Raw genomic sequence first — 18,231 nt, forward strand, 5'->3', positions numbered from 1 at the left:
GTTCGATGCTATACTCATGTTCAAGAGGAATAAAACACATCTGCACCCGTCAGAAACTCTGCTGCTGTTCTAAATGCCAAGGGCTGTTACGGCGTTAGTAAATAATCCCATGTTATTTTTTTAAAAAGCAAATTAAAAATAAGTGCTGGGTAAAAACCCATCTATCTTATGTAAATAAACATACAGATTTTGTTGTCAGGTGGTCAAGTGTTTATGAGATACGTTGCCTTGCACTTGATTGGGTTCCCTGTGGTGGTACATGTACATCGTTCATATGTATGGACATCATAAGGTCACAAAAACCATCAAAAATCAGGTCGACACATTGCATTAAAGGCATTTAGCAGATGCTCTTATCCAGATCGACATCCAACATTCCCAGAGCAGCCTGGCAAACGGTGGGGGGTTAGGTGCCTTGCTCAAGCCATTCCTGCAGGTCCAGGGAATCAAACCAGCAACCTTTTGGTCCCAAAGCTGCTTCTCTAACCTTTAGGCCATGGCTTAGCCCATATTCTTTTCAGTATGGCGCTCCATTATAAGATCCTAATTAATATTTAAAGTTCAATATGATTAATATTTAAATAGTTATTATAATTAAAGTTCATATCCTGTCGAGTGGAGGGCGGCACGGTGGTGTAGTGGTTAGCGCTGTCGCCTCATAGCAAGAAGGTCCGGTGTTCTGATAAACTGTCCTACACGTCAATGCGTCCTACAAAGCCCCACTGCGCATGCGCGGAGCACAAAACGTCATTTCTTGGCATTTGAACAGATTTTTGTCCTACATCAGCTGTGCTATAAACGGTGCAGAATAAACGGTGCAGATTAACGGCGTGCATTCAATCTTTACTACTTAATCTAACATAATGCTGATTTCTAACCATTGCATGAGTCTTGCAATACATCTGAAATATCTCATTTATTCATTTATTAATGTAGAAGCATATTCTGATGGGGTCATATGAGTTGTGAGAATGACTAAAAGTTAAAGTTGAATCACACTGTAGGATTTCCTGCAATGTAGGACTGCTCGACAGACATGTCTGACATCCCCTCCTACCGTAGGACGCTTCGTGGATGTAGGACCGTTTATCAGAACACCGGGTCCGAGCCCCGGGGCCGGCGAGGGCCTTTCTGTGCGGAGTTTGCATGTTCTCCCCGTGTCCGCGTGGGTTTCCTCCGGTTTCCCCCACAGTCCAAAGACATGCAGGTTAGGTTAACTGGTGACTCTAAATTGACCGTAGGTGTGAATGTGAGTGTGAATGGTTGTCTGTGTCTATGTGTCAGCCCTGTGATGACCTGGCGACTTGTCCAGGGTGTACCCCGCCTTTCGCCCGTAGTCAGCTGGGATAGGCTCCAGCTCGCCTGCGACCCTGTAGAACAGGATAAAGCGGCTAGAGATAATGAGACGAGATCCTGTCGAGTGTTTGCTCGGCCATTTACAAAAGTTGAAACTCAAATGCTGTGCTGTGAATATGCTACGACTAAAAACAACAACAAAACAAACAAACTCTTTTCGTAATATTTCTACATCATGTCTTATATTCTGTTCACTTCCACACATTAAAAACCCCTCCTTAAATAAATATTACGCTGCAGCGAGCATCATGGCCTTGCCCTTTCCCTGTTCTTTACTGGATTAATCTGAAACGCTAAAACGTTTTGCTCAGTGAGCAGAAGCAGAGACTGCAAATAGGATTAAGTGTTTTCTCTGTCAGTGCTTTCCCCCATTAATAAATCATATCCACCTCACAAACTTTCAAAGCCAGAGTATTATTCCCTGCCGATGTGTTTAACTGGGGGTGGAAGTGCACAGATAAACCCTCTGCACGTCCCTCACCATCCTCACGGCTTATTCTCTTTGTGGACATGGACTCGTATTAAATCTGCTGTTCGATTGAGAGATCTGAGGCTTTGAAGCTCTCTCTGGTAGTGCAGAGGTATTGAACATATGCTGTAAATTTAGCCTGATGTGCCTGCTTGTGCTTGAGCGCTTTAATAAATCATGCACAAGTAAATATTGCACTAGCCTGGGCCCGCCCATCCTAAGCGTGACGCAACACGAGGGCCTGTTGCGAGCTTAGTCTGGCCAGGCAAGCTATCTCCAGCTCTTCCAAGCTCCCGAAAAATCGGGAACCAATCAACTTTGAGCATCTCCAACGGCCCTGGGTAGAGGCGTGTTCAAGGCAGTGACGTAGTAGAACTGCGACCGGAAGCCATAGATTGTTTACAGAATCTATGCCGGAAGCGCTTCATTCACTAGAAACATTACGAACATGGAGCAAGTTCTCATTGAAAACGGAGCAAAGAGCAGCCCTGGAGGTATTTATTGAAAGGAAGGACGTTTTCGCCTTGCTCCCGACCGGCTTCGGTAAGAGTTTAATCTACCAGTTAGCCCCGTCGCGTCACATATGTCAGAGGAAAGAGTGATGTGATTGGTTTAAGCTTCGTCACAGCCTTTTCTGGCTTCGACCAGTAGCAAACTGAGGCATTTCAGGGAGGCGGGTCAACCACGGGCTCTGGGAAACGGTTGGGCTGAATATCTTGGCCAGACCAAATGCTCGCAGAGCTTTGCAGTCGCGTTAGCCAGACTAATATTGCACTATAACTCCAAGCAGGCGGCACGGTGGTGTAGTGGTTAGCGCTGTCGCCTCACAGCAAGAAGGTCCTGGGTTCGAGCCCCGTGGCCGGCGAGGGCCTTTCTGTGCGGAGTTTGCATGTTCTCCCCGTGTCCGCGTGGGTTTCCTCCGGGTGCTCCGGTTTCCCCCACAGTCCAAAGACATGCAGGTTAGGTTAACTGGTGACTCTAAATTGAGCGTAGGTGTGAATGTGAGTGTGAATGGTTGTCTGTGTCTATGTGTCAGCCCTGTGATGACCTGGCGACTTATCCAGGGTGTACCCCGCCTTTCGCCCGTAGTCAGCTGGGATAGGCTCCAGCTTGCCTGCGACCCTGTAGAAGGATAAAGCGGCTAGAGATAATGAGATGAGATGAGATAACTCCAAGCAAAGCTTTTCACACATCGAGCCAGAGTAGTACACATACACTCACTGGCCACTTTAATAGGAACTTGTTCTTGATTCTAAGATCCCTGTTCTTGGTTGCAGGAGTGGAACCCAAATGTATTCCTCTGTTTTCTGTTGCATGCTGAGATGCTTTTCTGCTCACCACGGTTGTAAAGAGTGATTTATATGAGTTATGATATCCTTCCTGGCAAAAAAGCTCAAACCAATCTGGCCATTTTCCTCTCTTATCAACAAGGCTTTTGTTTCCACCCACAGAACTGTCGCTCACTCTGTGATTTTTTTTTTTTTTGTTTTTTTGCACCATTCTGTCTGTGTAAAGTCTAGAGACTGTTGTGTGTGAAAACCCCAGGGATCAGCAGTTTATGAAACACTCAAACCAATCCATCTGGCTCAAACCAACACCCATGCCCAGGCTTGTAGTACTCGAGTCCAAGACTCAGACTCGAGTCCGACTCGTGCCCTAATTTTAAAGTGCCATTCCACCATTGGATGTATTCTTTGGCATAAAATACAATATATTTTGACAACATATATAAACGGTATCACTAGACAGAGAAATCTTTTAGCTTCAAAATGATATATCAAACATAATTTTTTGACAACGACAAGTATATTAATTTTGCGACCAAAGTCACCTACCCTTTTAATTTCCACACGTGATGTCATCGGCAGGTTCCCCTTCTTGTGTACCACGTGACGTGTGACGTGGCACATATTATCAGTTATCGGATAGAACGCGATAAAAATAATACCAATAAATCTAGCTAATACCAATAAATCTAGCTAACTGAAAGATTAACTCCAAATTTTTCGCAATTTTTTTGGCCCCCATATACGAGGAGAAATGACTCTTTCACTTTGGGGGTTTCCTGGTCTAAAAATAGACCGACACGTGGTACACAAGAAGGGGAACCTGCCGATGACATCACGTTTCACTACCGCGCGGAAATTAAAAGGGTAGGTGACTTTGGTCGCAAAATTAATATACTTGTCTCATCTCATCTCATTATCTCTAGCCGCTTTATCCTGTTCTACAGGGTCGCAGGCAAGCTGGAGCCTATCCCAGCTGACTACGGGTGAAAGGCGGGGTACACCCTGGACAAGTCGCCAGGTCATCACAGGGCTGACACATAGACACAGACAACCATTCACACTCACATTCACACCTACGGTCAATTTAGAGTCACCAGTTAGCCTAACCTTCATGTCTTTGGACTGTGGGGGAAACCGGAGCACCTGGAGGAAACCCATGCGGACACGGGGAGAACATGCAAACTCCACACAGAAAGGCCCTCGCCGGCCCCGGGGCTCGAACCCAGGACCTTCTTGCTGTGAGGCGACAGCGCTAACCACTACACCACCGTGCCGCCCTAATATACTTGTCGTTGTCAAAAAATTATGTTTGATATATCATTTTGAAGCTAAAAGATTTCTCTGTCTAGTCATGTTGTCATAAAATATATTGTATTTTATGCCAAAGAATACATCCAATGGTGGAATGGCACTTTAAGGACTCATGACTCGACTTGGACTTGAGCACTGATGGCTCGGACTCGTGCATTAACTGCATTCAGACTCGTAAATTGAAAACAAGGATTCGGATTTTTTCTTTATTTTTTGGAACATGCCATAATAATTTGGCATAAGATATTTATATCTAAGGCGGCATGGTGGTATAGTGGTTAGCGCTGTCGCCTCACAGCAAGAAGGTCCGGGTTCGAGCCCCGTGGCCGGCGAGGGCCTTTCTGTGTGGAGTTTGCATGTTGTCCCCGTGTCCGCGTGGGTTTCCTCCGGGTGCTCCGGTTTCCCCCACAGTCCAAAGACATGCAGGTTAGGTTAACTGGTGACTCTAAATTGACCGTAGGTGTGAATGTGAATGGTTGTCTGTGTCTGTGTGTCAGCCCTGTGATGACCTGGTGACTTGTCCAGGGTGTACCCCACCTTTCGCCCGTAGTCAGCTGGGATAGGCTCCAGCTTGCCTGCGACCCTGTAGGACAGGATAAAGCGGCTAGAGATAATGAGATGTGTTTTATATCTAAATTAATTTTTGTACTAATTTCGTGCAAGAGTGTCACACCTGCATACCTTGGCGTGTGTATCAGATAGACTCTCGGGCGCGCTCCGGACAGCACACACACCAAGCGGACTCTCATGCATGCCGTAAATGACTCACACCTGCACAGGATTAAGGCACAATCAGCGCGCCGATATAAAAACTGTGAAAACACACTTATTTTGTGAAGTATTGAGTTGCGTTGCTGACACATTACCGAGCCTTATTTCCTTGTTTGGTTTCGGACTCGACGCAAAAATTTTTGAATGACTTGGACTTGAACACTGGGAACTCGAAACTGGACTCAAACCCGAGGTTTAGTGACTCGATGACAGCACTGCCCATGCCACAGTGAAAGTCACACTTTGAGATCACAATTTTCTCCATTCTGATGTTTGATTTGAAGCATGATTTGATGCACTGTGCTGCTCTCAAGGGATCGGCTGATTAGAGAACCGCATAAAACAGCAGGTAGATGTAGGGGTGTTCCTAATAAAGTGGCTGGTGAGTGTATATCTGAAAGGAAATGAGAATATGACAATATTCAGAATTGGATATGACTCGTGTGAACAGCATATTGCATTCAGATATTCCGAATTTTGCATTTTCCGATTAAGACATGTAGGATGTGCCGATATTATATTTATTTAAATGGCTTTTTGTTTTGGTTTTTTTGGGAATTTAATTATCTCATCTCATCTCATTATCTCTAGCCGCTTTATCCTGTTCTACAGGGTCGCAGGCAAGCCGGAGCCTATCCCAGCTGACTACGGGCGAAAGGCGGGGTACACCCTGGACAAGTCGCCAGGTCATCACAGGGCTGACACATAGACAACCATTCACACTCACACCTACGGTCAATTTAGAGTCACCAGTTAACCTAACCTGCATGTCTTTGGACTGTGGGGGAAACCAGAGCACCCGGAGGAAACCCACGCGGACACGGGGAGAACATGCAAACTCCACACAGAAAGGCCCTCGCCGGCCACGGGGCTCGAACCCAGGACCTTCTTGCTGTGAGGCGACAGCGCTAACCACTACACCACCGTGCCGCCCCGGAATTTTATTATATAAAATATAATCAGGACACGTATGTAGCATGTAACAAAGATGTCTAAAAGTTTTGCAGTATGATATTTTTTTTCTCTATGATCTAATTCCAGATAAAGGTTAGATTTTAGTTGTTAATTAAATTCCTCCAATTAAAACGTGTGGCGATAAATTGTGAATGTAAAACTATGTATTACACTGGAACTGAATGAAAGAAAGACTTCACAAAACTGTTCATATGGACACTGATCCAAATTTCCAATGCTGGAGCAAAACAGAAATAAAAAACAGTCCTGGTTGGTGCGTCACTTCCCTGGAGGGTTTATGGGGAACATCACGCCATCAGAGACACACAATTACACCGTCATCCATCTGAAAAAGGATGTAATCTACAGATTAGTCAAAACTGCTGGATTATTCTTTTAATATGTAGTGACTCTGAATATGTGTGTGTGTGTGTGTGTGTGTGTGTGTGTGTGTGTGTTTCCTGATTCAGAGACCTGGTGAGGAGGTTGTTGTGGATCAAGGCGGCACAAGTTCAGTCTTCAACATCCACTATGAGAAAGAAGAGCTGGAGAGTGAGTGTATAACACACACAGAGAGAGACAAAGACATCAAGATCAACCACCTAGTCCTCTCATGCTTTACTATTTCTCTTGGCACACACACACACACACACAATGGAGACACAATGAGGGGACACACACATCAAGTAAGAAGTCAAGATCAAGCACCTCACCCTTTAATGCTTTGTTGTTTCACTTGGCGGGGACACACACAACACACAATGGGGACACAATGAGGACACATTACAAACACAATTAGATATCTCTCTGTCTCTCACACACACACACACACACACACACACACACACACACAAACAAGTCAAGATCAAGCACCTGCTCCTCTGATATTTTATTGCTTTCCTTGGCGCTCTCTCTCTGTCTCTGTCTCTCACACACACACACACAGTGATTGAAAGACTATTTTTGAGTGTGTGTTTGTTGTCTCAGCCCATAGGACATGCGCATACAGTACACAACAGGGACACAAACAAACACCAACAGAAAGCACACACACACTGAATGGTGGACTATTTCTGAGCATGTGTGTGTTGTCTCAGTTCTCATGACTTTGTTTGCTAGACACAAGGACACGCATGAACACACACACACACTGAATGTCAAGTCAAGTTTATTTGTATCGCGCTTTTAACAATAGACATTGTCGCAAAGCAGCTTTACAGAATTTGAACGACTTAAAACATGAGCTAATTTTATCCCTAATCTATCCCCAATGAGAAGCCTGTGGCGACGGTGGCAAGGAAAAACTCCCTCAGACGACATGAGGAAGAAACCTCGAGAGGAACCAGACTCAAAAGGGAACCCATCCTCATTTGGGCAACAACAGACAGCCTGACTATAATATTAACAGTTTTAACATGAAGTCAGTTTCGTTGATGTTATAACTCTTCATTGATGGAAACTTGAGTGCAAAACTGTTCATGACAACCGCAGTCCTAAAGTTAGCAAGTCAACTGTAGTCCTCAGCCATAAAAGCACTACTGTAAGAGTCCAGAGCGTCCTCTAGGTATGACTTTCAACTGTCCATATGGGGCCGTCCTCCACAGGAGCGATGCGATGAGACTCCAACTAGACGTAGGGCATCAGGATGGATCAGGCAGGTCCGAGGAGCAGAAGAGGTCAGCATCTCGATCCCAGGATTGACGTAACTCAGAGGGACAGATTTGGGGCTGGTGGAGAAAACACAGGTTGTTAGGTATGCCCAATGTCACCTGAATAAGTAGGAACAGTATACATTAGGGCTGTGCCGATAGACGATGCCATCGTCCATCGACAATGGTGGTCATCCATCACGATGGAGAGCCACCATCGTGATACCACGCCCCCTCCTGTCATAAACATGCATATACGGTATCATCTGGGCCTATTTAACCTAAAAAGTTAGTTTTTTGTTAGTTTAGTTAGTTTTGTTTAATATATAAATAATTATATAACACACACACATATATATATATATATATATATATATATATATATATATATATATATATATATATATATAATTATAAAAATCATTATAAAGTAATATCCTATTACCGCTTGTTCACGTAGGCTATGGTGCAGGGACGTGCTAGTGAACATAACATGGAATTACACAAATACAGTATGCTACGAATAATAAATTTCGACTTCATTTTTTAGCCTACACTATACTTTTAATGTAAAATTTGTCATGTTGTTCAAACAAATAGCCACTATTAACGACTTCAGTCGGGAAATATTGCACCTTATCAAACGGCAGTGAAGCGCGGACTTCGGCAGAAGTCAAATGACTTTAATCTGGTAAATAGGCCTACTTTCAGACACAAAATGGTCCACTCTAAGCCATAATGTCAAACCAAATGGAAGAATGAAGGTGATTCTGATAAATGTAGACAGTAAAAAAAAAAATAATTATATTAAATCATGATTTTAAAAGCTGGTGCAATAATTCAAACACTAATAAATTTGGAAAAATTAGCGCGTTCAAGTGCGCACTAAAGGCCGAAACGCATCTTCAATTGATATGGTGTAAATAAACAATGAGTAATAGCTTAAGTGTAGTTTCTTCTCATAGTTTGAATACTAGTCTTTCATTGTTAGAGCAGATTAATATCTTGCCGTGATCAGTGAGTGCTCGGGGAGGTTCATTTCCACCTGCGCTTTGCGCAGCTCATTTCTCCGAAGCCAGCTGTGCGCAAACGCAGTGTTGACTGCTCGGCAAACTCCAAACGCTCGGTCTGTACTGGCCCTCTGTTGCGCAAGAGAGTTGGTTATGGCCAGGTTCAAATTGTGCCCAAAACAACCTAACCACGGCCATTTCAATTGCCTGATGGCTGTGACAATATTCGCCCCGTTGTTATACAGGCTATCTTTTTCTCCTCTATTTTCCATTCGGCAAGTGTCTCGCGCAATGCGTTTTCTAAATTGTCCGCTGAATGTGTCTCTGGCATGAAACTCGTCTGCAGGCATTTGGACTGCATTGCCCACTCTCGGTCCACATAATGTACGGTAGCTGACATATAGGGCATCATGTTGCAGCTGGACCACATATCCGTTGTCAAGACCAAATATTCCACATCACCTAGCGCTTTTTTTTTTTTCCTTTACGTGCCAAAGCCTCGGATGAGTATCTAATACTTTTAATAATAATAATAATAATAATAATATATTTAATAACGTGGTATTAAAATCCCCCCCCCCCCCCCCCGATATCATCGTCCATCACGATGTTTGCACTGTAAACATCGTCGATGCCAATTAAGGGGACATCGCACAGCCCTAGTATACATATTGCGCTGAGTACAAGCAGGGACTCCGGCAAAACTAACTATGACAACATAACTAAAAGGGGACAGCCAGAAGGTAACACAGGCATGAGGGAGCCCTGGGACATAAAGCAGCAGCCACTACACCATCAACAAACTCGAGTGAGCAAGCGAGTGGGGACTGACAGCATCCATACATCCCAGTTTACCAAAACACTCTGTCTGAGGATCCTCCAGATCTACACCTTTACCTCATAAACACCATTAACACAAGGCTTGACTAAACAGATATGTTTTCAGCCTAGACTTAAACACTGAGACTGTGTCTGAGTCCCAAGCACTACTTGGAAGGCTGTTCCATAACTGTGGGGCTTTGTGAGAAAAGGCTCTGCCCCCTGATAACACTCTGAAAACAGTGTGGGCCTTATAGATAATTGGGCTAATTTTGAGGGCACTGCTGGCCTGTTAGGGCGGGACGGTATCCATCCCACTCGGGAAGGTGCTGCTCTCATTTCCTGCAGCAGAGGTCATAGTCTCAGAACAGGCCTAGTTAATTTCTGACAATCCAGAGCCAAGGCCAGGGAGCAGACGAACAGGCTAAACCGACTGTCTGCTAGCTGCACAGAGTCGTCACTCAGGGCCCACTACATCGAGACTGTGTCTGTTCCCCGAGCTCAACAAAAAAGTAGAAATACTCAGTTTGCTCCAGTAACCTAATCAATATAAAATTAGATCATACTGACTGTACAGCCGCTGCCAGCACCTTTGATCTAAAGGTGGGGCTATTAAATATTAGATCTCTTACATCTAAAGCGCTAATGGTTAATGAACTCATTACTGATCAGGAGTTTAATGTACTTTATTTAACTGAAACATGGATTAAGCCAAATGAATATACTAGTGCATCTCAAAAAATTAGAATACCATGAAAAAGTTCCTTTTTTTCATCATTTAATTCAAAAAGGTAAACTTTCATATATTCTATATTCATTACATGTAAAGTGAAATATTTAAAGCCTTTTTTGTTTTAATTTTGATGATTATGGCTTATAGCTCATGAAAATCAGAAATCCAGTATCTCAAATTATTAGAATATTCCCTAAGATCAATCAAAAAAAGGATTTACAATACAGAAATGTCCAACTTCTGAAAAGTATATTCATTTATACACTCAATACTTGGTTTGGGCTCCTTTACCATGAATTACTGTATCAGTGCGGTGTGGCATGGAGGTGATCAGTCTGTGGCACTGCTGAGGTGTTATTGAAGCCCAGGTTGCTTTAATAGTGGCCTTCAGCGTATCTGTATTTTTGGGTCGGGTGTTTCTCATCTTCCTCTTGACAATACCCCAAAGATTCTCTATGGGGTTCAGGTCAGGCAAGTTGGCTGGCCAATCAAACACAGTAATATCATGGTCAGCAAACCATTTGGTAGTAGTTTTGGCACTGTGGGTAGGTGCTAAGTCCTGCTGGAAAAGGAAATCAGCATCTCCAAAAAGCTCGTCAGCAGATGGAAGCATGAAGTGCTCTAAAATCTCCTGGTAGATGGCTGTGTTGACTTTGGACTTGATAAAATACAGTGGACCAACACCAGCAGATGACATGGCACCCCAAATCATCACAGACTGTGGAAACTTCACACTGGGCTTCAAACACCTTGGATTCTGTGCCTCTCCACTCTTCCTCCAGACTCTAGAACCGTGATTTCCAAATTAAATGCAAAATGTACTTTCATCTGAAAAGAGGACTTTGGACCACTGAGCAACAGTCCATTTCTTTCTCTCCTTAGCCCAGATAAGACACTTCTGACATTGTCTCTGGCTCAGGAGTAGCTTGATATTAGGAATGCGAAAGTTGTATCCCGTTTCTTGAAGATGTCTGTTCATGATGGGTCTTGATACACTGACACCAGCCTCAGTCCACTCCTTGTGAAGCTCTCCCAAGTTCTTGAATCAACTTTTCTTGACAATCCTCTCAAGACTGCAGCCATCCCTGTTGCTTGTGCACCTTTTCCAGCCACCCTTTTCAGCAATGACCTTTTGTGGCTTACCCTCCTTGTGGAGGGCATCAGTGATCATCTTCTGGACAACAGTCAAGTCAGCAGTCTTCCCCATGATTGTGGTTGTGTGTACTGAACTAGACCGAGAGATACACTGTGTTCATACTATTTTACTCAAACTCGAAATGAAATATTCTAATATTTTGAGATGGGTTTTTTTTGTTTTTGTACTGTATGCCATACTGATTAAAATTAAAATAGAAAAATGCTTGAAACATTTTAGTTTATGTGTAATGAGTCTATAATATATAACATTTTCACTTTCTTAAATAACTGATGGAAAATATTGAACTTTTTCACAATATTCTAATTTTTTTGAGATGCACTAGTATAGCATTAAATGAAGCGAGTCCTCCTGGATACAGTTATATACACCAGCCTCATCTAACTGGCAGAGGAGGAGGCGTCGCGGTTATTTATAATGATTATCTAGGTGTAACACAAAAACCTGGTTATAAATTTAATACATTTGAAGTTCTTCATACTCATATAATGTATGTAGCCTCGAAAAATAAGTCTACCCAGTTAATTCCGTTACTTATTATTTACAGGCCCCCGGGGCCATATTCTGAGTTTCTTTCTGAATTTGTGGATTTCATTTCAGACCTGGTCATTTCCTTAGACAAAGCTTTAGTTGTCGGAGAGTTTAATATTCACTTCGATAACCCAGAAGACCCTTTGAAAACAGCGTTTGTGTCCATTTTAGATTCAGTCGGGATTAATCAGAATGTCATAGGACCGACCCATAATTATGGTCACACCCTCGATCTAATGCTAACATTCGGGTTAAACGTAGAAAATATAGTCACACTTTCACAGTCTGAAGTTATCTCAGATCATTATCTCATCTCATTCAAACTATGTCTGAGTAATAATATATGCACCTCACCACGCTACTGTATTAAACGTACATTCACGTCAACTACTGCACAGAGCTTTATAAATGATCTCCCAGAGTTATCGACTTTGATTGGGTCACTGTCAGCCCCTGCAGAACTTGATCAGGCAACTGAATGCTTAGTCAATGTTCCGCCATACTTTAGATAATGTAGCTCCTCTTAAAAGGAAAATGGTCTGAGACAAAAAAATTAGCACCCTGGTATAATGATGACACTCGCATATTAAAGGTGCCCTTCCACCAAAAACGTTTAATACTGGCTCTTTTTGAAATATCATAGTTCACTCCGAGTTGCATATACATGCTGCATGTGAAAATGTAATTCTACTCCCATTCCCTGTATTAGCTTATGAAAGAAAATAGTCGGAAAAACGAGCGAATCTGAAAAAGCCCTATGAACTTATGTCACTTTGAAAATTAGTATTCATGGCCTCGCCCACCTTGGCTTGCAACCGCCCACGGGAAGAAAGTTCGGATTTAAGCGCGAGGAGAGATGGCAGAGCCCATCTCGTCAGTAGCTAACGAAGAGGACCTAACAGCAAGTTGAAAACATGTCTGAACAAGTTCATGCCTGTGTTATTTGTGGCAGTAACACATCAACGTTGCATTTCTTGCCCAAGATAGAAGAGGTGAAGAAGAAATGGTTGGACTTTATCTTTGGAACACCACCAGCGAAGTATAATGCAGCGTTAGTACTGTGTTCTGATCATTTCAACCACAGTGACTTTTCAAACTTCAGTGCCTTCAGTAGTAGTTTTGCTTCGAGGTTGTTTTTAATCCCTGGATCTGTGCCGTCAAGACAATCGACCACCAGCTCACAAGCTGTAAGTAAAACATGACCTTTTTGTTCGAAGGTTTTTGTTACAAAATAGCATGTTCATATTCTCCACGTTAGCATGCATGACATGGTCACAAGCTAGGCAGGGATGAGAGTTTTCCGCTTTTTCTGAGTAAAAAACAACCTTTTTATATTATGCCAAATCCTTTGAGAATTTTTTTTTTATTAATTTCGGGGGGTTGGGGTATGTTCCTTCATGCTGTTCAAGCTTTATTAACTCCAACGATGTTTACACATTATTTCTAAGTCGCCATCTTTAGTCTCGTTTAAATCTTGTTGAATGTGATGTAAAATTCGTGTTATCTACATTGTTATTGGTCAAAACATCGACGTCGAGACCATAATAGCCAATCAAAACAATTTTTACAAAGACACCCACATCCGCTTGTTCTGACTCACTGGAGGTAGCGTCACAGTGCTGTTAGCCAATCAGAGGTAACACGTTTACATGTCATGAATATTAATGAGTAAGAGCTGAAATCCTGTCGTTCTCCCGCCACCCACTCCTCCACCAAACTAGAACAGCCTGAAACAGGAGAACCACAGCATTTTTTTCACCAAAACCGGCTCACAAGGCATTCATTCATACTAGAGACCACCGCACAATTAATGAAAAAACGATGCAATGAGACCTTTAAAACAGACCACTCGAAAATTGGAACGTAAATGACGTCAAACAAAATTGGTAGCATTCAAATTAACGTGGAAGGAGAGCTTCCTGATGTATAGAAAAGCTCTTAGTGCTGTGAGGTCAACATATCTCTCCTCCCTAATAGAAGACAACAAAAATAATCCAAAATTAACCAGGAATAAGTCCACTATGGAAGCCTGTGTGTGTGTTTTTATTTATATATATATATATATATATATATATATATATATATATATATATATATATATATATATATATATATATATAAAATGTGTGTGTGTGTTTTGTCTCAGGTCACAGGACTTTGTTTGTTGGAGTGAGGATGCCTCTGGGCCGTCAGTCTCACCGCCATCACAGAGCTCATGGTTCCAAACACCGCAGGAGAGAGAGGTCGAGAACGGGGAGCCTAGGACCTGATACTGACCTTTCAGACAGCGCCAGCACCTCTCACGGTGAGAACACACACACGCGAGCGTGGGAGAGAGAGAGAGCGAGAAAGAGAGAGAAGGTCAATCCCAAGAGGAGACTACTCAATATCAAAACACAAATAAATAAGCCATGCTACAATAAAATAAAACTAGATCGAGACTGTGACTAAAGTTACAGTAATTTGCGCTAGCTGACCTTTGTCAATTGAAGGTCAAGGAAACGTTGCGCCCTGCTGCCCTGAACAAATTTTTTTAAAAAAACTGAAAAAAATCATGAAAACTGACAGAGTTATAAGTGATCGAAAAAAATCTGTTTTTTCATGGGTCATTCCGGATCAGTGATCCAGATCAGCACCAAAAGTCATAGCAACGTAATTCAGCCCAGAGGTATTCTTCATGTGAAAATTTCATGATGATTGGTTGAAAACTGATGGAGAAATAACAGCCATGAAGAAAAGTTAGGATAATAATAATAATAATAATCTCATTCTCATCTCATCATCTCTAGCCGCTTTATCCTGTTCTACAGGGTCGCAGGCAAGCTGGAGCCTATCCCAGCTGACTACGGGTGAAAGGCGGGGTACACCCTGGACAAGTCGCCAGGTCATCACAGGGCTGACACATAGACACAGACAACCATTCACACTCACATTCACACCTACGGTCAATTTAGAGTCACCAGTTAACCTAACCTGCATGTCTTTGGACTGTGGGGGAAACCGGAGCACCCGGAGGAAACCCACGCGGACAACATGCAAACTCCGCACAGAAAGGCCCTCGCCGGCCACGGGGCTCGAACCCGGACCTTCTTGCTGTGAGGCGACAGCGCTAACCACTACACCACCGTGCTGCCCATAATAATAATAATAATAATAGATACAGACTGTGACTAAAGTCACAGTGATTTGCGCTAGCTGTTACAAACCGGGATGTCTGGTCACCGTACCCTACAGATCCAGAACGGTAATAGATAGAGAATGACACAGTGAGGGGAAAAAAGCCCATTTTTCATGGATCATTCTGGCTCAGTGATCCAGATCAGCACCAAAAGTCATAGCAACGTCATTTAGCCTTCATGTGAAATTTGGTGATGATTGGTTGAAAACTGAGGGAGAAATGGCGTCTTAAAAACATTAGAAGAACAAGAAGAAGAAGAATAAAGTAGAAAGATGCAGAGTGAGAGTATCAATTTGTGCCACTGCTGCTAGTGCAAATTAATAAACTAAAACAAAAGAATCATTGAAAACAGTTGGATTGAAATGACACATTTAGCATGTTTCCCCTCCTTCCAGTTTCATTCCTAATTTGTTCTTTGCCAATTACCAGTCATCTTTTCAAACTGCTGCTCCTGCTGCATCACAGGGCAGTGGAACAGCATTTGGAGGAAATCAGCCCTCTTCCACCTACACGAGCTCACAGATACTTACGACTGGCTCATGTCCCTGTGATTGACAAGGAAGTATGAGTATGTCCCTCCCACCAACAGAGCACTCCTGCTCCTGGTCACGGATGTATATGGCATCATCGGGAATCAACCTCGTGATCTCGGCTACGTTCACACTGCAGGCTGAAGTGACTCAAATCCGATCTTTTCGCCCATATGTGACCTGTATCCGATCTTTTATTGACAATATGAACGACACAGATCCGATTTTTTCAAATCCGACCCAGGCCGTTTGGATATGTGGTCCTAATTCCGATTCCTATCCGCTCTTTTCATATGCGACTTCAGTCTGAACCGCCAGGTCGCATTCATCCGACTTACACGTCATCAACAAGCCACAAACGTCACTATTCTGCACTGAAGTAGGCGGCGGGTCTCTCAAAAAAGTTACAACAACATGGCGCATAATCACGGGCGCAGATAGAGGGTGGGACGAGTCATATTTAAATTCACCTCGTTCGGTCCCCCCCACTTATAGGGAGGAAAAAACATCTATGCTGTCTTTCTTTGCATAAGGCAAACCTCACGGAAAAATCAAAAGACTAATTACCATTCGGTTTACTGAGGTGCACAGCAGTATATACATAGTTGCAACAACTCACATAAAACAAAACAAAGACTGATATTCGGTTGGTTGAGCTGCCCAGACTGCACAGGTTGCGAGCTCGAGCTTGGTTGCTATGGTTACTAACAACAAGTTTGACAGGCATATCGGGGTTGGGGTTGGTTTGCTGGCAGCTTTGTCCCCCCCAGTTTTTTGTCCCTCCCAGTTCAAAAAACGTATCTGCGCCCCTGCGCATGACATCAATGCGAGGGACGCTTCGGGCTGTGAAGGTTCTGAATCTTCTCAATGGAAGGACGCAGAGGTTAGGGAGCTGATTTCCATTTGGGGGGATACAGCTATTCAAGCTAGATTGGATGGGTCATACCGCAACCGGGCGGTTTTACTTCCGTAAACACTGGCCATGCTCACTGCGTGTGACGTCGTCGTATCCTGCAATGCGCATGCGGAACACTTTTAGGTCGCTTTTCGTTCATACTGAGGATCACATACAAGTCGCATATATTTGTTAATGTGAACGGCCTCACAAAAAAATCGGATTTCACAAAAAAATCGGAATTGAGCATTAAGCCTTGCAGTGTGAACGTAGCGGTGACAGGATGAACTTTGCTGTGCAGGAACTAAGCCAGTGTCATCAAAAAATATCTACGTGGGAAGTGTTTGTAGGATTAATTTTTGAAAGGGGTAGTTTGTTTTAAAGGGGTAGTTTGTAAAGCCCCTTCCCCCATAAGGTCTCATTAAACGAGAGTACAAACTTCTCATCACTGTCCATCATCTCTATTCCTGTTATGGGAGGAGAGCTAATGATCAGCTGGGGGAGAAAAACAACTATAAACAGATGAAGATCCTAGTCTCAGTTATTGCAGTTTTGTGAATAGTAATGCAACACTATCATATAATATATTCTGTGAAAACAAAATTTAGATTCTGTACAAAATGCTAACATCACATCAACTACTTCAAGTGAGCTGGTCGTGGATTATAATTAAAGGGGAACCGAAGTCATTTTTAAACTTGCTTTATTTCTTAATTAACGTGTTATTCAATGACGTTTTCAGTTTTAGTAACCTTATATCGTGACTCGTATTGGCAACTAATTGCAATTAAATATTATACTTATCAGCCTGGGAGGCACGGTGGTATAGTGGTTAGCGCTGTCGCCTCACAGCAAGAAGGTCCGGGTTCGGGCCCCGTGGCCGACGAGGGCCTTTCTGTGTGGAGTTTGCATGTTCTCCCTGTGTCCGCGTGGGTTTCCTCCGGGTGCTCCGGTTTCCCCCACAGTCCAAAGACATGCAGGTTAGGTTAACTGGTGACTCTAAATTGACCGTAGGTGTGAATGTGAATGGTTGTCTGTGTCTGTGTCAGCCCTGTGATGACCTGGCGACTTGTCCAGGGTGTACCCCGCCTTTCGCCCATAGTCAGCTGGGATAGGCTCCAGCTTGCCTGCGACCCTGTAGAACAGGATAAAGCGGCTAGAGATAATGAGATGAGACTTATCAGCCTATTCGGTTTGTAGCCATGTTGAATTTAGTGCGTTTGGTCCACGGCAGGTGTCGCTTATCCGTGCGATCTTCACGAGACTTGTGCGAGACTTCGAAACGTGAAGTGTCAGCCAGGTGTCAGTGCCGCCATTTTGAAAACTGTTTTCCAAACGAAGTATTGCACAAAAACAAGTTTAAATGACGATTACTGCCGACTTTTTTCAAACTTTCCTGATTGCTATCAAAACAAACACAACTTGATCACATCAGCATTCGAAAGAGGGCCCGCGCGTCTTTTGAAAACCCCTGTGTCCAAAATCGCTCCCTACTCACTATATAGTGAGGCTGCCATTTTGTAGCGCTGTCTGAAACCATAGTGAGGATTATTTACACCCTATATAATGCTCTCAAAGTA

General features: G+C 43.2%; 1 protein-coding gene across 1 annotated transcript in view; it reads left to right on the forward strand.

Annotated features, from left to right (window-relative positions):
• The window catches only part of slc4a8 (solute carrier family 4 member 8), a 111,820-nt gene that overhangs the window by 32,014 nt on the left and 61,575 nt on the right, over positions 1-18,231 (forward strand). Inside the window, exons 2-3 of the mRNA XM_060920120.1 lie at positions 6,621-6,702; positions 14,195-14,353. Of these exons, the coding sequence (XP_060776103.1) occupies positions 6,621-6,702; positions 14,195-14,353 (241 nt within the window). The remainder of the gene's footprint in view (positions 1-6,620; positions 6,703-14,194; positions 14,354-18,231) is intronic.

The sequence above is a fragment of the Neoarius graeffei genome, chromosome 4 (genome assembly GCF_027579695.1).
Source record: "Neoarius graeffei isolate fNeoGra1 chromosome 4, fNeoGra1.pri, whole genome shotgun sequence".
In the NCBI taxonomy this organism is placed as follows: domain Eukaryota; kingdom Metazoa; phylum Chordata; class Actinopteri; order Siluriformes; family Ariidae; genus Neoarius; species Neoarius graeffei.